Genomic DNA, 19940 nt, shown 5'->3' with positions numbered 1-19940 from the left:
GCATTGTACCTTTTTTTCGCAAATGAGGAGAGAAGCCAATGAACCCGAAATGGAAAAACTTTCAAATTCAGTCGCCACTAGAACCGCATATGCAAAACAAAAACAAACAAGAAAAGTCCGCAGGCGCGAACACGATTAAGAACAAGTTTAAGTTATTTAATTCCAGCATAAATAAAAGCGTTAGATTAAACGGATATAACAAATAAAATAATTAATACACAATTTCAACTTCAATCTGTAAAAAACACAATTTATTATTTCAATTGTAGGGGGGAATCGTTGTGGTCTTTGGGTAAATCAAAATGATTCAATTACGATCGCCTGATTTGCGTCGTAATATCTATATAATGTACTATACATATATGTGCTATATCATTTAGATGCTGTCGTCATTTGGCAACGAATTTTGTGTATAGGAATTAGAGGATAAATTAATTCATTATCAGTTTTTTTTTGGATTTTCTGCTTATCGGCTAGGAAATGATTCATTTATTGATAGTGTGAATTCTAATTGATTAAACAATGTAGCAAAATCAGTTCAATAAATATATATTCTCTTTTTAACTATACGTCATAAATTAATTAACTGAATGCAACCAGTTTTTTATGAACTGATGAAATGTACTTGACTTTTTTGCTTTATTTTGTAAATTCGCCCCCATACGAATTTAGTTTTGCATTATAATGTCTACATATGTATACAGTATATATCGAAAGTGGTTTTGATTGATTTAAAAATAGAAATTAAGTCAGCCCAGCATCAGTTAAAAGTGCAAATAGTTTGCAATTAAAAGCAACATTTGGCTTTAACCTTTTTTGCTCATTTACAATGATTATTCCACTGTTGCTTATATCCAACATTTACTGTGGATGATTGCATTGATCGCTCAATTAGGCCGCTTGTTGAGTTTAACAATTAGAAACCCGCATTCCCAGTTCGCGTTTACTTTTATAATTTTGATTGCAAATTTATTTACAAACAAGTAAAAGAGTTAACTACAAGTATAAATATATCTAGTAAACTAGCGCGCAAAGTTACGCAGAGCAGCCACAACGCCTGTGCCATAGATCAGCTTGCTCTCAACGCGCTGCCACGCTTTCTCCTGAGCCTTAGAAACGGAGCGCAGTGATTGGACGAGCAACGGCGATTCGCTGAGACTGAGGCCATGAGAGCGCAGATAAACGCTTAGATAGGATTGGGCCAGTTCAAAGTCCATGTTGGTGCCCAGCATATACTCGATGAGCTTAAGGAACTGCTGCATGGCCAGCATGGTGCCACCGGCATCTGGATGCAGTGACTTGATCTCAAAGTCAACCATCGATGGTCCCAACTGTGTAATATGCTTTACTGCGGGCTCGTAATTCCCATTCGCTGCAGTTGCCTCCAACAGTTTGCCGAAGGCAGTCAGATTGTTGAGTGTTGTGGCCTGCAGCAGTTTAGAACCATCTTCATTTGCGGGAGCATTTGTCACGTCAAAGCGCATCTCCAGCCCCGAAACGGTGGGCAGAAAGAAGGGTGCCTGCTTGGGAGCCTTTGGTGGCGCTTTGGGCTTATTGCGTCGCTTTATCAGCTCCAAATCCAACAGATTTTGCCAACGTGATGCAGCCAAGCCCGACATGGTAATCAGTTCCGTGTCCAGTTGCTTGGGTGTCTCGTACTTGGCATCAATTTCCTCGCCCAGCTCTGCTTCGTCATCGATTTCCAGCTCTTCCATTACATTCTCCAGTTCCATAGCATCGCACATATTAGAGGGCAAACCCACATAGGGTGCCGCTTCATTGGGATCAATGGAACGCAACGAAATCTGATTAAACAGCGTCTTGTTTGCCCACAAATAGATGCCCAACAGATTAACGTGGGCGGTGGCCAAGAAATCGCCACTTGGAGACATGCTTAGCGAGATGCAGGGACGTTCCACGCGAAAATGATCAATCATATAGGAGGAGGGTATGTCCCAAACCTTAATAGTGGAGTCCATGGCAGCCGAAATGAGCCAACGACTGTCCGGACTGAAGGTCATATCATTTAGCTTGGCCGTGTGGCCAATGAACTTGCGCACAATGACACGCGTATTCATATCTACTACATAGATCTTGAAGGTATCCAGAGCAATGGCCAGCATAGAACTCTCGCGATGCTGACGCATCAAAGCAACGCCATCAGCCAGACGCAAGATGGCCAATGGCTTCGCAGCTGTAAAAATAAAGAAGTATTGAAATCACAGGTAAGATAAAGAGTAATCTACTGGACTCTTACATGTGCCCTTGAACAACCAGAATTTGACAAGGCCTTCAGTGCAGCCGGAAACTACATATTGATTCAAATTATCACTGGCTAAACCGCGCACCGCAACATCGTGCGCTTTAGCCGGTGCTCCATAGCTGCTGCGATGCAACCCGGACTGTATATTGAAGCGTTCCACATCGCCGGTGCTGTAGCCAATGATTACAAAGTTGCCGCAATGCGTTAGAATGATCGATGTCGTTTCAGCCTGGAAGTTGGTGCGATGATTGCTTTGGAATTGCAGTGGCACCAAGCGATGATCGCCCATGCGATTCTTGTTGAAAGTCCAAGTGGTGGTCTGTATGATGCCCGCATGGATGGCAGCAATGTTGTCCCATTCACGTTCACGCGCCGTATCTGAAGTGAACTCCAAGATGGGTGGCATGCTGAACTTGTCATGTTTGAAGCGATCTGCAGAGCAGAAATTACCATAAGTTTCAAATGCATTAAAGTCTACCTATAGTTAAGCTTACTCTTCTTTTTGGTAGCCTTGGCATTGTAGGTGGCACGGCCCATGCTCTTGCTCAGCGACTCCGATATGGTGGAGAAGACACGCATTGTGCTGTCCTCACCAGACGAGAGTATCGACACCCCAGAGCCACCATGGTAGCGTATGCAAAGCGGTGGCTTTGTGTGACCCTCACGTATGCGCAGTTGACGTGCTCCCCCATCGGGCATATCGAAGACAAACAATTTCATTGAGTTATCCGGCGATGTGGTGAACACCACAGGTTCACTGGGCAAACAGATTGTCGTGGTGATTTCCTGTTCATGTGCTTGGAGCTGCCCAGCTAGCTTGCGCTGTTCAAGATCCCAGAATGCCATATAACCGGTCATGCAAGATGACACCAAAATGGGTGGACCATCTGTGCGGAAGGCGAGTCCTGTGACCATGCCCCATTCCATCTTGAATGCTACAATCACTGTATCGTATTTCAGATTCAGCACAACAATGCTGCCGTCGCCATGGCCTACGGCAACCACATCCAATGCTGGACCCGGTTCGATGCAAGTGATGCGACTATTGTGGCGACTGATAGTGCACAAAATGGTGTTCTTCTTGATGTTCATGATCTTCAGCTGGCCCTGCTGTGAGCCGAGGACAATCTTATTGATGTAAGTGGGCGGATGAGCCATAGCAGTGATATTGAATTCTTCCCGGTTGAAGGGCACATCCAAATACACATCGTCGGTGCGTATATTCCAAACCTTCAACACATTGCCGCGATCCACGGCAATCAGATTGCCGCCGAAGGGCAGCAGAAGGTGGACATCATGCTCATGGCCACGATACACATGGCGTATGTGTTTGCCCGCTCTCCATGCATAGATACACTTGTTGCTTGCCGTGTACGTGTGTAATCTGTCCGTTGCCATGGCCGTAATGTCATCCGGATGCAATCCGCTCACATGCAGCAGTCGCATATGACTGGCCGTGTACACCTGGAAGGACCGGCCAATGCAGGTGATCAGCAGAGTATCGCGACGTCGCTGAACATAACGTGTCACCGCCGGCACCTGGTTGCTGACATAGCCGAGCGCACGATTGCGACGGAATATCTTGCTGCTTTCCTTCACAATGGCACGCGGCTCCTCGTCTCCGGACGAGTTATCGTCTGACCCCAAATGTGTCATTTTACTTTTCGTTTAAATATTCACTTTTCTTTATTTAATATTCAATAAACTTTCGCGCTTTTCATGTTTACCACCGAGCACGTGTGTTGTTTAGAATAGTGATGCACAAACATCGATATCATTAACTTTTTTTGTACCGGTTGTGAGTATCGATTTTTTTAGTTTTGTCGATAGTGTCACTAATGTTATCCATAACAGCTAAGTAAAAGCGTAACAAGTGTTTCTTGCTGTAACAGCAGCAAAAAAATGCAATGTTTAAAGTGCACAATATGTAAAGATTCAAAAACTCTCATTTTAACCTTGCGATTATTCATAATTTGATCTTTTAATGCATTTCCTATTTCGTGTTTCGGTGTTGTCAACAGTCTAGATATCGTCATATCAGCATTTGAATATGGAAAAGTAACAGCATTTTGGTCAAACAAAGCGGGAGACAGATCAAATGGCTAAGTGACATGATACTCTTCTGTATTCTGTACACATTTTACTGTATCAAGGTAATTAAAAATTGCAACTTAAAACAAAATTGCAAATTACAACCCATCGTTTTCCTATAAAAAAAACCGGAGCACTTCTGAAACCAGTAATCCACGGCTGTTAACTCAACTCGTGCTGTTAAGGCGCTGTTACTGTTATCGATTTTATTTGCGTCAACGATCCAATTTAACAATCGAATTCAAATTTCCAAGGTAGGAGAAAAAAGTATCCAAGTATTACATTAACCACAATAAACACAGCAAAAATTTTTTTAAATTTCATTTTATTCAATAACCCACATACTCGTAAACATATATACAATAAAAGCTCTTGTGATCATTTTTATAATTGCATTTGAAATTAATTATATACGGTGGAATGCTTGGACTCGTTGTGCTACATTCAGGATTAGATTGACATAATTGGTAATTGGTAGTTGGTAAAAATAAAATTATAAACTACATAGGTATGTAAATTATGTACATATATAGTCTTTTGCCATTTTTGTTCGCATTGGTATAAATTAAGAACATTCTTTTGTTTGATTAGGAGAGGCAAGTAAAAAACACATTGCGACTGCATTTTCCCATTATGTTTTTATTCACAAAAAACGTTTTGCCTGCTTCCAGTATACTATTATTATTAATTTTTTTTTATTTACTGAAATTTTTACCAGCCCTTAAAAATTTCAGATGCTTTTCGAATTTTCACACAGCTCATTTGTAAGCAAGTAGCGAAAATTTGTTGCTCTATGTGTAGACACCTATGAAACATTGTAATAAACATGCACATTATTCATTGTTGTAACTGTTGTTGTTGTTTTCTAAGTTTGTTTGTCGGATGCTGAAGAAAGTGATACGTATTTGGTTCGATTGATTGAAGTGTAGAGGTTTTCGGCATCACTTAGTTCAGTGCATTCATTGCGAGTTCCCGATTGAAGTTTTCCCCAGAGTTGACGAGAGGATAATCCAATTCACCGAGACGTGGCACAGGTCGATGTGGGCGATTAAACTGCAAATAGAGAAGAGCAAAATACATACAAATAACAGATGCACACACTTCACTTTGGACTAGAACGTACCCATGATTTCATTATTTTGTAGAGCACCTGACGTGAGGGATAATCATCGAATTCGGAATCGGGCACAGCGGGCATCTGTTCGTTGGGTGCTAGCATCGGCAGCAATCCGTTGGGACGCACAAACTCCTGCTCGAGGCCGCCAGATGAACCGGCAGCAGCAGCAGCAGCTCCGTTGCCGTTCAAGGAGCGTTTCCCATGTCCGCCATAACAGACATGGCCATAGGCCTGACAGCCTTCTGTAAGTGCAAAATGCAAATTGGCAAAATGAATTAGCCAGCGTTGAGGTAACGTAAGAAATTGTGCCAACTGGCTGCTGGCTAAAATCGTAATCGATATTACACACACACACACACACACACACACACGCAAGTTATGTTCCTCTCGCATACACACGCACTCTATTAACTTGGCTGCAAAAAGTTTTTGAACCCCGAATGCGTTTGCAATCCCTGAGCGTCGAATTGAGGCAAACTTTCTGTGCCATTATGTGCGAATTATTTTGGGGCAAACATTTGCTGCTCGCATGTTCGTCCTTGCCCTTCGGCCCTGCCCTCCTCCCGCTTGTCTACGACATTCGGTGACTCTTCAAATCTTTAATCGCTTGCCAATGCTCTGGAGAGACATCGTTTGATAAGCATTTGACCCGCCCGCCTCTCTCTCTTGCTGTCTCTGTGATTTCTTTTTTATGCTTTTATTTTTTGTTTATTTTATGTTTATAAATCCGTCTGTGTGAAAAAGAAAAACTGTTGACTCAAATGCTATTGCTATTTCGGAAGCTTCCGCTCGCACACAATAATCAAGTGAAGTCTGAGCTCCACACATGGGACTTGCCTTTGCCTTTGTCCTTCGACTCCCACCCTCCTGGCTTTGGCTATAATTTTAATCGCAGTTGCGCTGGGGAGGCATAAATAAAATGGTAAACATTGTAATGCTAATCTAATAAATTGTTTAAATTAGATGCCAGCGAATCTGTCTGAGTTTTTTCCTTTTTTGGTAGTGAGAGCTGACACACCTTGCCTCATGTGGCAGACACACACACGCACCATCGCAGCATCGTTTAACGATGTTGCAGCTGCATAAACAAAAGGCCACCAAGGAGCAATATCAATGGCAATGTCACAGTCCTTGTCATGGTCGTTGTCGTAGTCCTTGATGTCAACGCTGTCAACGTGTTGTCTGTGTTTGTTTTCTATTAAAGTTCAACTGTAACAATTGATGCTGGCAGCCATAACGCGTGTGAGTGCAAAATGGCTGTTGTGACTTCCGCTTGTCAGCGGAGCCATTTATGGCTTTGTTTTTGTGCGCTTAAATTAAATGAATTTTTCATGACAACTCTGGGGCAATATAATTCAATATTATGAATGAATGTGCAACAGTTATTAGAAACGTGTTTGTGTGTCTGTGTGTGTGTGTGTACTTACTTTTGGCCTGGCTCTGTTGGGCGGCCAAGACTACGGTGCAGATGACAACCAGCAGCAGTGAAATAGTCGATTTCATTTTGGAACTGCAAAGAGTGAGAAATGGCAAATAGAATTAGAGCACGTCTTCGTCTTTTCGTTCTATGTGTGTGTAGGTGTGTGTGTGTGGCACCTGTTGAGATCTGGCCTAATGCTTAACGATGCCACTTCGAAGGAGACGCTGCCCCTGGGGGTATGCTAGACTAATTAGAAAACCACGGCACACAAGTCACATGCATTTAAGGGAGTTAATCCTGGGCGCAAAACTTTTGAACTTTGATTTATGTTACACCCACACAAACACACATACAAACACACATACACAGACAATTAGTTTTGTCTCTGTGTGTGAGAGAGGAAGTGGCAAAGGCAGAACTTCAACAAATGTTTGTTTATTACGTGCTTTGAATACGCAACAAGCTTGAAATCATCTCGCATTAAGGATATATGAATACATCAATCATACGCCGCGTGTAACGCACCTGATCTTACTGCCCGAATGGACTTGTATTGAGGAAATGACGAACTCACCTCGGGATCGCACTGATTACTCGTTATACTTGGCTTCTGGCTTATATAAAGCAAACAAAAAAAGATTTAAAAAACACAGTCACACACACACACAATAATTAACGAGGAATGCCTTTTATTTATTATCAGCACATTGTTATTGCAATAAATAGTTTCTGAGAACTTTGTATACGTGTAGAATTAATGTAAAAAGTAGTGTATATTGAAATCACAGATACTGTTTGGGGTTTTTTTTTGTGTTGGTTTGTGTTATTTAAATAAATTAAAATTACTTTAGCCACAGCCGAAAATTCAACGACGATTTCACATTTTCAAGCGCTGGCCGCCAACTGAACGCAGCTTGAGTTGAGCTCGTCTCAGCTAGACTCGTGCCTGATAAGAACAGGGAATCGTGTCAGCAAAAAAAAGAATAGAAATGAAAAAAATTGGAGACGCCTGCCGCCATTATAAATAGCGTACAACTCTTAAGCGCAGCCTATTTTCATAAGCCTGATAAGGCTGATGGGCACTTGTCGCCATTTATGCTCGATTTATTGCCCAGCTACTGGGCAGGCAATCAGTGAAAATCAACAAGCCACCCACCCACGCGAAAACAATAATATTATTGTTATTACATTGTTTATCAGTCGGGCAGTCATGTGTCAAGTGGTCACAAGGAGCAACACCCTGCAAACCCTGCTTGCTACGCGTGGCTTATCTCGCTGCCTCATTTGCTTTGTCACCTGTTCGTAATCATGTTTTAATGAGCTCCCTATAATATCCGTTTGCTCATCCCACCCCATATAAATCAATTTCACAAACTTTCCACAGCTGCAGCGATTCCCCGATTCCCCGATTTCTCGCCTTGTTGCCCTTGCCCTTGCCCAATAGTTAATAGTAGAACAACATCTGTCATAACTGCAGCTTATGAACAAAATGTTTCCGTGTGAACTTTTTCTTATCAGCGTCCAGCTGATAGTGCCAATAAATAAATACATACATACATACATACATATGTGTGTTGTATGTATTACACATAGTGTAACAAAAACAATCAATTGGATTAAATGTTAATCGAGCAGTTTATAAAAGCGTGCCTTCGGCATGATGCTTAGCGCTTGATCGACACAATTCGCAGCTCCAAAGGCCGCTTTATAATATTTACACCATAATAATAATTAACAACAACACAATACACGCTGATTAGCAAGTTACACCTGAGACAGTTTTGCCAACTATACAAAAACAAAGGCAGAGAAAAAGAAATCAAGTTGCTGCAAAGCTGCGGTGCAGACTTTCGCCTTCAACCAAAGTTGAACCGCTTTTCCTTTTCTTTTTTTGTTTAAGTTTACTGCACTTCAAAGGCAGACAAGTTAAGGGGTAAATTAATGCAGTTTAAACTGAAAGCAATTGAAGCTTAAGTCAAGCTAGAGGCATAATTTATGCATAAATTAACAGAAAAATTGAATCCAATTTAATAGAATTAAGAAATGTAAAGTAAAGTATAAATACCAATACAAATTAGTTCAGAATATAGAAGCGTTCATTGTATTTACTTAATCAAGGAAATATCTATTTAAGTTGAGTTTAAGTTCCACTTTTAAAGTAAGTGATTTGATTTAGAGCTACTCTTTGATTTTCGGTTTATAATACATGAAAATAATACTGGGCTCTTTCAAAAGAAGGTGTTAATCAATGCAAATAAATATAATTTATTTTCCATCTCAATTTGCATATCGGGAAAGCTAATTTAAAAATCAATTTAGTTATCTTCACATTTTATATATACTTTTTCTTTTAGTATTACATATTTTGTTTTATATTGTATCTGTTTAAGTAAAATAAAAAACCTAATTTATCTCCATTCTTGAAATGAAATTTCTTCTTTCTTTAACTCTTTTTTAGTTGAATGTATGATTAAACTTTCTATACGTTTTTAAGTTGTTGTAAAGTTGTAGACAAAATATATGAATTAGCAACCTAAATTAATGATTTTATTTGAGAATGACAGTGTAATTGAATTGACTATATAATTTAATATTTCAAGCTGATCTATTTTCAATTTTTGACAATTTTTATGAATAACGCAAATTGAATATTTTCTAGGAAGAAAAATAAATCTCTTTTAATATTATTTATAATAATAATGCTTTCAAAAATAATTCAATATATGAAAAGTGTAAAATTTAACATTATAATAAATGTATTGTCTAGGAACTAAAATAAATCTCTTTCAATGCTTTCAAAAATAATTTATTATAAGAAAAGAGCAAAAATTAACAATAAAATAAATGTATTAATTAATTACCAAAACATTTTAATTTAATAAAGGAATTTTAAGACAGCTTGCTTTGAAATGAAATGTAATTGTAAATACAAGAATTTCTTAACTCTAAATGCTCAGCTATTAAATTACAAAGTATTAAGTTTTTAAAAAGGAAAATAGTAAAGTTCTGCAGCTGAAGCTGCAAACTTGCCAAACTTCATGCCACAAGTTGTTGCTCATCACAATGATAACAAACTGAGGCAGGAGTAGGATAATACAAGTATAGTATAGTATATATTGTATTTCGAAAGTAGTCTTCAGCTAGATTGCAGCATTGCGATGCATGATTTATGCAGCTGTTTGTAGTTAACATGTTGTCTTTTTGGCCCGAAAGTTTGTCTAAGGCAAATGAGCAGACAAACTGTTTGGAGTAGTATTTATAGTAAAGCGTAGGAATCAAGAAGTCGAGTTTCGACTTGCGAATGCAGCCCGTGGCGGGTTATTAAAAATTAATCAAAGCAGCGCCAGAAGAGATGGAGATGGAGATGGAGAGATGGAAAAGTTAAGCGCATCACTCGAATGATTGAAGGCACTTAGCCAGCGAGACCTGTTTGTAGTCAACAGTGGAGTCGGTGGAGGAGGAGGGGGGGAGGTCAGAGGGCCAATGTTACTCATAATTGACCAGTAATCTAATTTGATTCAATTAAAGCGAACAAATAAACAAGAGCACAAATTATGACCAGAGGCTGTAATAAAATATCTGGCATACAGCTACAAAATTTCTCTAGGCATTAGAAATTACAAAAAAAAAAAGCAAAGTCAACAGGATGGAAAAAATGAGTTTGCATAGAGTTTCGCTTACCAAATGAATTTCTGTTGTTGTTTGCAAATTTGTGGTAACTAATTTGTTGTTGAGTATAAAGTGGCAATTAAACACACTGAGCAAAACACACGCAAATTGTGCACAATTTAATTAATTTAATATGCAACCAAAAAAGGATAATTTACACTGTTCGCACTTTAGTTGCAGTCCTTTTTTTTCAAATTTATATTATTATTAATGGACCGCGTGTTGTTGAGTGTCGCTCGACTGCAAGCCAAAAATCGTGTGATGCCGTTAACGGGCGGACTGCTCAGCTTTATACTGCAGCAGGACGATGAAACGCTGCTCGCTGTGTCTGTGTGTGTGTGTGTGGGTGTGAGTGTCGTTCGACCAATCAGAATGAAGCCAAGAGCCGAATGTCACACGAAGCTTTACCGTCTGCAATTGGTATCGTTGTTGGGCTGACTTCTTAGCTGCTTTTTTTTGCGTGGGCGCTGCAACATTTGGATAGGCCAACAACCAAAAGCAAAAGCGTTCATTCCCTTTGAACCTTTGCTCAGATTTATTTGGTTTGGCAAGTGCGTCAGCGAGATATATCAGCTAAATCCAGCTGACATCGCTCCCGTGCAGCAGCCGCCGCCGCCGCCAACGACATTTTGTGGCCAACACATTTTAATTGAATAATTGCCGGCTGATTGAATCAATGAATATCTCTGTTTGATTCGCCAGAGACAATGAAAAACTCTAAAGGGGAAAATTTAATGAAATATTAATGATTGACTTGTTTACAACAATTAGGTGAAATCGTTTTCTGTGTGTTGCCAAACGGAGCCGGAGACGCGCAGCTTATCTCATCCAGAAAATAGAAAATATTACGTCGATAAGCAGCTGTTGCTGCCTCAACGAATATGCAAACAGATCCCAAAAAAAAGCAAACATATAGTATACTATATATTTGACATCAAACAGTAGCTGCTCCCACATATATTAGAAGCTCTCTCTCTATCATCAATCTGTTAACCATCTAATATATTATGTTAATCAGTTTGTTGTGCACTTCCACCAGCTGACTTGTGGGGCTGATTAAAAAACACTAAGCCAAATTAATTGCAATGATAATCACAACAAACTGCAGTTTGTTTTCATTTTAAATGTTTAATTTTATGACTTAATTTTATTTTATAAAACTAACTTGAGAATCGCAGGGAAGGACTTTCAAAATACAGCGTGCTTGAACACTTTCCGAATTTAAATGATAGTTGGTACTCAATAATAAGAAGTTGAACTTTTTGATTCTATTTAATTTCATAAAATTCAATTTTCAAAAATAAGTATTTCATATGTTAAAATCGCTGTAAAGGATGATGATAATTAAGTGTGTTCATTTATATATATTTTTGAAGTTTAATTCTGCGATTCAATTTTATATTAATTGACAATTGATAATTAAGTGAATTTATTCATATTTTTTAAGTTTAGTTCTACGATTCGATTATATATATTTTATTAAATTTTAACTACCAAATCACCAATTACACCACAAATATTATGTTGACAATTTGAGAATCGCGGAGAAGGGTGCTAATATTTAAGTATGTTCTTAAACATTCCGACGTATGTATAAGAATTTAAAGTGGTGTGATGATAATAATAATGCTGATGTTTGAAAACATTCCAAAAACATTATAAAGATTCGTTCGAAACGTATAAGTTTACCTCTATTCTTTAATTTTATTTTTTTTTTACAAATTTAAGCGCTCTAAGTTATCCATAAAATTAGCCACTTACATAAGTCTCATATTAACAACTTGAGAATCAATGTGTGAGAATCAATTTGAAACAATGTTGCAAAATTATCATCGGATAAAAACAGATATAGATAAAAGATTTTCATAATGACTTGAGAATCGCCGCTTCAAAGCGACGCGACTCTTAAGAACACAAAAGAAAGAACAATTTATTAGTATTTAAAAGTCTAATTTAATCTTTATTGGTAGACATATTAAATGGACGGCTCAACGGATGGATTTGAGAAATTAAAAAACAATGTACACACAAAAATTAAAGAGATTCAAAATGCTTGCCACAATTATATTGATTCATAGCTCTATTTAGAAGAGGTAACGCAGCAGCCAGATTCCCAGGAGCGTGGTGAAAAGGCCACTGACTTTAGCCAGACCCGATGCGGCATTATGATCGGCGCAGATGCGAGGCTGTGGGGCACCAACGTAACGGCAAAGGGTGCCCACAAAGTTGACCTGGGCATTCTTGTTGACCTTTGAATCGAATTGCTAAGAGAGTGAAAGATAGAGTTGGAGATTCATGAGAGCAACAAGTTTTTCTGAAATGGGGAACTCACCTCATTGAACAGAATGGTGGGCACACTTGTGAGGGGTTCCTTTAGCTTGAGGGTAACATCGCCAGCCTGACGCAGGAGCGCACTGCCTTCGGTGCTATTGGCGCACACCTTGATGTTCTCCCAGTTCACTTGACTCTCGCTGGCACAACGCTGGCCGGGATAAACGTTGTCGGGGAAATTCTTGCCCGCCTTCATCAGGCAGTTGATAAAGTCGAGGGTGAGGGATTCGCGGGTCGAGTCCAAGCGATACGAGTCCGATTGGATTTTGTCAATGGCACAGGCATGCACCTTATTACCATAACACTCGTTGGGGCCATGATGACAGGTGAAGGTCACATCAGAGCCCAATGTGGAGTACTGTGAAGTAGGCAAGGTAAGCAAAATGAGTTGTTGTCGATAGACAAATGAGGGGCATTGTTGTTGGCTGTTGGTTGTTTTGGTGGGAGCAACTCACTGTGGATTTGCCAAAGGGCACAAATGTGATTTCGACCACATCGCGCAGCTCGCTCTTCAGCGCCGGATAGAGTTGTTCCGTAATAAACTTGGCGCTGTCCGGACACAGAGATTCGTAGTAAACGGCAACGGGCACCTGGAATACAAAACCGTTTAGTCTCTGGGGAATGGGAGAATCCAAAAACTCCACCCTTAAAGTTACATACTACAATGCATTCTGCCTATCTGTGAGTGTGTGTGTGTGTGTTGGGTAATTTGCATTTTACTGCACATGCAAAACAGTTTCGCATGAATTAACACCCAGCAACCAAAATGCAAGTCTGTGTGTGATCAAACAATCCAACAACACACTCCATCTATAGTTGCCTTCTGTTCAGTTGTTGTATTGCCAAATTGCTGCTGCATGCAACGGTCAACTATTCAATTGGCTTTGATATCAAGCAGCATATTCAACAACCCAGAGCAGAGCTCAATTGATGCGTAGTATAACGAGTATCACAAAAAAACGAGTTTCACATAATTTCTTATTAATTCTCAGCGCTATTCCTTTTTTTTTATTGATGACTCCGTCAATTGAACTTCAAAATAAACAGACAACAAAGGCAAATATGAATCATGCAATCTGGTTTTAGAATTGCTTCAGTTGCAGATCTGAATATGCTATCCAATTGAGGGCTTTGAAAAATGCTTGATTTGCGATTTGCCCTTTTTTATATTTCAATTCGATAAACAAATTAAATTTACCAATTTCTGTACACGCAATGAACTGGTGTCTGATTATGATTCACAATTTCTACTATTTTTTATTAATTAAAGAAATGATAATGATGAATACTTTTTGTATTATTAAGTATTTAAGTTATTAGGAAATATTTCAATTACAATTTTTTAATTTTTACAGTCTGGTAATTACTAGTTAATTTACACATATTTTTCGAAAATCGGCTAAATTTTAGAATATAAATTCAATATCCCAAATTATCAGCCAAATTTGGGTTAACAACTTGAGAATCGATTTTTTTTTTATGTTCTTTATTTATTTATAATCTATCTATCTAAAGATAATAAATAAGTTCTATGGTGAGAATTGATGAGGAGAGATTTGTATGAAAATAAAAAACTTAACTTGATAACTTGACTAAAGTGTTTTTTCTATTTCTTTCGTTATTTTTCTTCGTCGGCTATATAAAGCCTAAAATATTCGGCAATCAAAATAAATATGCGTTAGAGCTAGAATATCAATATTGATGTATATAACTATTATCTCAAATTATGTATATATTTTAACTATTTTAATTTATGATTAATGAATTATTGTTTACTCATCTACTAAGCATGAATAATTATTGTTTGTTCATTAATCAAATTATTTTAGTTGGTTATGAAGTTATGGAAACTTTAAAACGAAAATCTAATTATTAAAATAACAATAAATTACTTTGTGCTTGTTTGTTTGTTTGTCGCAAATGAAAATTATTTCACATATGAGGCTTTATCTTTTACAGAACGGAATTCCCGGGAAAGTAATTAAAATGCAGCTCAGGTGACAGCCGAACTTGAAATACCCTGTCTGAGTCATTTGGATTAAGCATTCCAGATAAATTTTAGACTGTCGCCTCATTTCGTGACTTAAATTGATTATTGTGTTTACCAGTCGAATTAATTTATAAATAAATTGCTGAGTTTTTTTTTATAAGTATCAGATGATTATAATAACATTCATGACAAAAACGCTTCAAAGTTAGCAACGTAATCTCTCAGCTATTTATTTTCTATACGTATGCACATATAATTTCCATATGTTTATTTAGCTATTCTTTCAGCTACTTCTTATTTATTGTTTGCTCTTTGCATTCAAATTTCCCACAACTGGAGAGCTTAACAAAAGCCAACGCCAAGTGTTCAGTTCTTTGTGCTAGGAAAGAACAACAACAGGTTGGGCTAGAATGAAGCTTCCAGGCTTGGCTGGAAGTGAACACCGGTTCCTGTATGCAGCACAATTACACACATCCAAATGCGATGAAATGGAAACTGATAAACCGGTTTTGGACTTCAAAACAAAAATATCAACTAAAAGATGTCGTCGCAAAGAGAAACCAAATAAAAAAAAAACATTGTACAATTAATTATGCACACACACACACATGCATGTTGAGTGTTAACATTTTCCAGCTACAGCATTTTCCAACAATAGTTCATTCAACCCATTCAGAGTAGGGCGCGCCACTTGTTGCTTGTTAATTTGAAAAGGGCAGCAGCCATGTACTACTTTTTTTCATTTAGCCCCTCCCACGTCCCTGACCCGCTGCTGTACAGTTTTGCATGCTAAGCAAAATTTGCGTGATTTTGGAGCTCACGTGTGCTAATCGCCAATTTTCGGTGGCCTTCGCTTCCTTGCATTTTAAATTGATTTTCTTAAGTCATTGTTGTGATTACGTAAATCGTAAGTATGTACATATCAAGTTGTGTGTGCTTACGTACCTTTGCTGCGCTGCAGACAGTGGCGACGGCCAGGCAAACCAATAAGACAAATTTGTGACTCATGCTTTTGCTTTCTTTCTGTATGCGGCAACGGCGGGACTTAATTATTTGATGACACGGACACGGTAGCGAATCAAGCGCAGGTTGTGCACGTACTCACGTCTAAGCGTCAACTGTTTGCTCACATTCGTTTCAGAGTTTTCAACAGCGGCAGCCGCAGCAGTAGCTCCAACCGCCTTCCAGTCTGAGCGCGCTATTGAAAGAGAGCGACGGGCGCTGCCGCTGCATACGTAATTCAGACTTAGCTTGATCTGACACACATGCATATTCCAGTGCACAGATCGCTATGAAGAGAGTATCATGCAAATGTGTTGAGAGAAGTTCTAAGAGAGAATCCATTCTTTTGTTGTTTGTTTATTGTAACCAAACACATTGAGTCACTTTGCACTCAAGGGGTTTACTTGCTCTTAATTAACTTAACCTGTAAATGTAACAAGAAAACAAATCTCAGGTGCTCGCCCTGTTTGTGGTTTTCATTTTTTTATATTATGGAATTAAAAGTTAACACATATGTATGTATACGCTTCAATTTATGTACATGCAAAATTTATCTCCCAGTTGCCTGTCAAGTGGCAGGTGCGGCTTCTCTCAGTCTCGAAACTTAAATCCCTTGGCTATCAAATCTTTGCGAGCCTCCAAAATCTCCGCCTGCAGTTCTTTGGCTGCCTCCGGGCAATCGTTGAACGTAAACGTACGATACAGCACAGTAAACACGGAATAAACCTACACAAGAACAGGCGTTAGATATTGATATTAGCTAATTAGTTTATTACTTACACCAAATAGAACCAAAAGTAGCACCGGCAGCAGCTGAATGTGTAACAAATATTTTGATGTAAGCGGTGTCTGCACTGTGCCCAGCACCAAGGCCAAGTAAGGCACAGCAAAGAGCGTTGCAAAGAAGAGCCAACGCTGTAAGTTAGTCATGATTTCCCAGTTATCAATTGTAATTGCTTTCAAATAAAAATTTTAAATAAAAATAAATTGCAACACGTAAACAAAGAGAGCTGCAGTGTGACCGAAGAATGATTGCTGCAGAATGTGCTAATTGACTATATAAGCGTTTTGCTTGCCGAAACAAAGGTATTAAATAAAATGTATATTATAAAGCAGTTAATTAAAAACTATCGAATTATTAATAATCATTTCATTATTTGAATGCAGTTTTTACAAAAAGATAAGAAATTGAAATTGATCTAAAACTTATTGGTCACACTGTGGTCTTGTATACGACTTGTATAAGACTTTCTACGATTTGACTACAGTGCTACTCAAACTGTACAGTTTTCGAACATATTTAAATGTTTATAACGGTTATCTTGTTTTTAATTTCATGGGATAGTGGTTATATTTCATCATTTAAATTTGATCAACAAAATAAGCAGACTTGGCTGACCGGAGAGGTTATCAAATAAAAATCCTGATATTGATCACAAATGTAACGGTTTTCCTCGAAGAATTTGAAAAGATTCTCTTTTGATATAGATATTTGAGATATATATATGTATGAAGGTAGCACTTTTTATTAATTTACAAACATATTCAGATCGTTTTGCAATATTCCGTTTTATCTTCAGTATCACTATGCTAGAATATAATATTAATGAATACATAACAAAACAATTTATTTTACGAGTAAATTGAAATTGAATAATTCTTTATGCGTTGTTCTTGCCAATAATGTTGATTGGTCATCAGATCAGACATATAACTTCAATCGAGGTCTCGGGGGATGAAGCAAATACTTTTCAAGCTTTGTTTTTGTTTATTGCTGATTGAGCCTTCTAAGAGGATGAAAGGAGATGACTCGTGTGCATTTGAAATGTTTTCGACGACGACAGCGGGAAAGAGACTAATTGTACAATATATAGTATGTATAAACTATTTAAAGTAAACATATACGCATATACATATTCATATACATTATATAAATATAAATATATATAGGGGCTATATATGTGTATGTATGTATGTAGTACTGTACTTGATTGCTTACAATTAAATTCTATTCCTGATTCAGGTTCTTGATCACGTAATTAACAATGAGTGCAAATATTGCAAAACAGATTACAATCACCAGGTTCGAATAGATCGACTGCCAATTTAAATAGGAATTTCGTGCACAATTCTTAAGCGCTGCCGGCCCAGCAACACCTCCTCCCAAATCCACGCCAGCTGCTGCAGCGCCCAACGCTACAGATCCATTGTTGGCATCGCAGGCATCCGTTGGCATTGTTGATTGTCCCCCATTTCTGGCACTCGTTTGTGGACTGTCTGTGGCATCTGTTGTGCTGCTGTTGCCTTTGGTGCGTTTTGTTGCGGCGCCACTTGAACTAGACTTGGAAGCGGAGGCGGCTGAGGAGGAGGATGAAGAAGAGCTTCCTGCTTGGGTGCCTTGTAGACGCTGCTTGATTTCGCTGACAATGTCCGGAAAGAGTTCGCAGAAGTTCGTGTTGCGTAGATTAAATGCAAGCGATTTCTGTGCAAATACTTGCTTGTCATAATTCGACGACTCAATTGAGCCCAATGTCGGCGTGCTCTCTAGCTGTAATTTCATAAACCAAATAGCCATTTAATTATACAATAATGAATCCGCAATATTGCATCACATTACCATAAAACTGAGTAAGCCCGTGAGTATTGTGCCAACGCACCAAGTGGGATTCCACGTATCTGGATGAAAGTCTAAAAGCAAAATGCAATTAATAAATGCTTGAAATGGGATTACCTTTAATTAGGCATTACCTGAAATGCTCAAGCACAGTCGCGTGTTGATTTTGAAGCGTCCATTCGGTGTCAACATGTAGATCGATGGCGGCTTAAATGGGAACTCGCGGGGAAACAAAAGTGTGCCATGATAGTAGCCACCATAGTATGGCGAATCTTCGGGACCCTTGACGCAGTAGTGCCACTCGAGGATGTTGTTGGGCAGCGGTTCGGCAGTGATGTAGGGCAAAGGATCACGCTTGAGACGCATGTAATCCTGTTTCATGCGCGACACCGCTGTGGGTTGTTTGCGGGCGCCGGATGCGGACGCCGTTGACGACGACATTACTAACGATGATGGTAATGATTATGTTGAAATGCTAAATAATTTTAGATCGTTAGCCAGCTGCTTGAACGAGAACTGTAAGACAACAAAACCGAAAGAGTTATAAATATTATTTGATTTATCACAAACGCACACTGATTGTGCTAAATACTGATAACATGTCTGTCTGTCTGTGTGTGTGTGTGTGGGATACGAATGGAAGTGCAAAAAAGAAAACACACACGTGGCCAATTGCATTAGATCGAGTGGGTGTGTGAGTAGGACGTCAACTTCTATGTTGAAGAGTAGTTCAGCGCAAGCCAATTAGAATCCAACTATTGCGGATTAATGTTTACGCTTCATTTTGGCAGTGTGGGTGCAGGTGTCTGTTGACTGTGTTTATCTGTATGTGTGTCGTTTGTTTAGCTCACCAACCTCGAAAATTGTGTTTCCTTGTAGTTGTTGCTGCTGCGGCGACGTCGGCGGCGGCTATCGTAAGTGCAATTTACGGCTAGGTCACAACAGCAAATTTATGAAGAAAACAACAACACAAACACAGTTAATTGATGATGCCAGTTGCATTCGACTTTGGTCTCTTTTGTTGTTGCTATCGCCTCGCCTATTGTATTAGCTGCTGCTGCTGCTTAGTAATTAACCCACGAGCACTATCTCTATTGTTCAAGTTGAAAGTATTTCGTGTATAAATGAATTTCAAGTGCGTAAAATTTGCAAATTGTATTGGTGTTAAAAAAATTTCTCTCGACGTAGTTCTAAGCGTTTAGTGTTGTGAGTCGCACCAAAAAACAATGTGACCGCAAGCTGGCTATGGGATTTATACTATTCACTACAGAAAGCTACAACATTTTTCAAGTTTCATTGTATTGTATTGAAATTTTCTTTAATATTGTATTTCAAATTATTTATAAAGTCACATTACCCAAAAAATTGAAAAGTGTATAATAGATTTATAGACAATGAATTCCAACACTAAAGGTCACACTGGAAAACAGTGTTCAACAAGAG

At 38.6% G+C, this 19940-nt stretch overlaps 5 protein-coding genes across 8 annotated transcripts; all 5 read right to left on the bottom strand.

Annotated features, from left to right (window-relative positions):
* Positions 1–27: 27 nt before the first annotated feature.
* On the bottom strand, positions 28–4033 carry LOC133838704 (WD repeat-containing protein 36). The gene is made up of 3 exons (XM_062269890.1): positions 2758–4033; positions 2258–2695; positions 28–2194 (listed from the first exon to the last, which is right to left on the bottom strand). Exons 1-3 carry the CDS (start codon positions 3917–3919, stop codon positions 1023–1025), a joined length of 2772 nt encoding a protein of 923 aa, XP_062125874.1. The 5' UTR covers positions 3920–4033; the 3' UTR covers positions 28–1022.
* A 940-nt stretch (positions 4034–4973) lies between these two features.
* Positions 4974–10764, bottom strand: LOC133837632 (neuropeptide CCHamide-2). Of its 4 annotated transcripts, none has more exons than XM_062268465.1 (4): positions 10573–10764; positions 6899–6981; positions 5478–5713; positions 4974–5407 (listed from the first exon to the last, which is right to left on the bottom strand). In XM_062268465.1, the coding sequence occupies exons 2-4, from the start codon at positions 6972–6974 to the stop codon at positions 5300–5302; spliced, it is 420 nt and encodes a 139-aa protein (XP_062124449.1). In that variant the 5' UTR covers positions 6975–6981; positions 10573–10764; the 3' UTR covers positions 4974–5299. The 4 variants fall into 4 exon arrangements, with proteins under 4 accessions (XP_062124449.1, XP_062124447.1, XP_062124445.1 ...); XM_062268463.1 differs by lacking the exon at positions 10573–10764 and adding an exon at positions 7738–7831; XM_062268461.1 differs by lacking the exon at positions 10573–10764 and adding an exon at positions 7466–7704.
* A 1725-nt stretch (positions 10765–12489) lies between these two features.
* On the bottom strand, positions 12490–16009 carry LOC133837253 (GILT-like protein 1). The gene is made up of 4 exons (XM_062267940.1): positions 15827–16009; positions 13347–13481; positions 12893–13249; positions 12490–12824 (listed from the first exon to the last, which is right to left on the bottom strand). Exons 1-4 carry the CDS (start codon positions 15887–15889, stop codon positions 12645–12647), a joined length of 735 nt encoding a protein of 244 aa, XP_062123924.1. The 5' UTR covers positions 15890–16009; the 3' UTR covers positions 12490–12644.
* Positions 16010–16338: 329 nt separating this feature from the next.
* LOC133837254 (dolichol-phosphate mannosyltransferase subunit 3) lies at positions 16339–16924 on the bottom strand. The gene is made up of 2 exons (XM_062267941.1): positions 16664–16924; positions 16339–16609 (listed from the first exon to the last, which is right to left on the bottom strand). Exons 1-2 carry the CDS (start codon positions 16811–16813, stop codon positions 16475–16477), a joined length of 285 nt encoding a protein of 94 aa, XP_062123925.1. The 5' UTR covers positions 16814–16924; the 3' UTR covers positions 16339–16474.
* Positions 16925–17433: 509 nt separating this feature from the next.
* On the bottom strand, positions 17434–19714 carry LOC133839245 (ubiquitin-conjugating enzyme E2 J2). The gene is made up of 5 exons (XM_062270653.1): positions 19353–19714; positions 18632–19013; positions 18501–18571; positions 17883–18431; positions 17434–17738 (listed from the first exon to the last, which is right to left on the bottom strand). Exons 2-4 carry the CDS (start codon positions 18936–18938, stop codon positions 17892–17894), a joined length of 918 nt encoding a protein of 305 aa, XP_062126637.1. The 5' UTR covers positions 18939–19013; positions 19353–19714; the 3' UTR covers positions 17434–17738; positions 17883–17891.
* Between the last annotated feature and the right edge of the window lie 226 nt (positions 19715–19940).

The sequence above is a fragment of the Drosophila sulfurigaster genome, chromosome 2R (genome assembly GCF_023558435.1).
Source record: "Drosophila sulfurigaster albostrigata strain 15112-1811.04 chromosome 2R, ASM2355843v2, whole genome shotgun sequence".
In the NCBI taxonomy this organism is placed as follows: Eukaryota; Metazoa; Arthropoda; class Insecta; order Diptera; family Drosophilidae; genus Drosophila; species Drosophila sulfurigaster.
The sequence above is the reverse complement of the archived record's forward strand: the minus strand, read 5'-3'. Positions and strand labels throughout refer to the sequence as shown.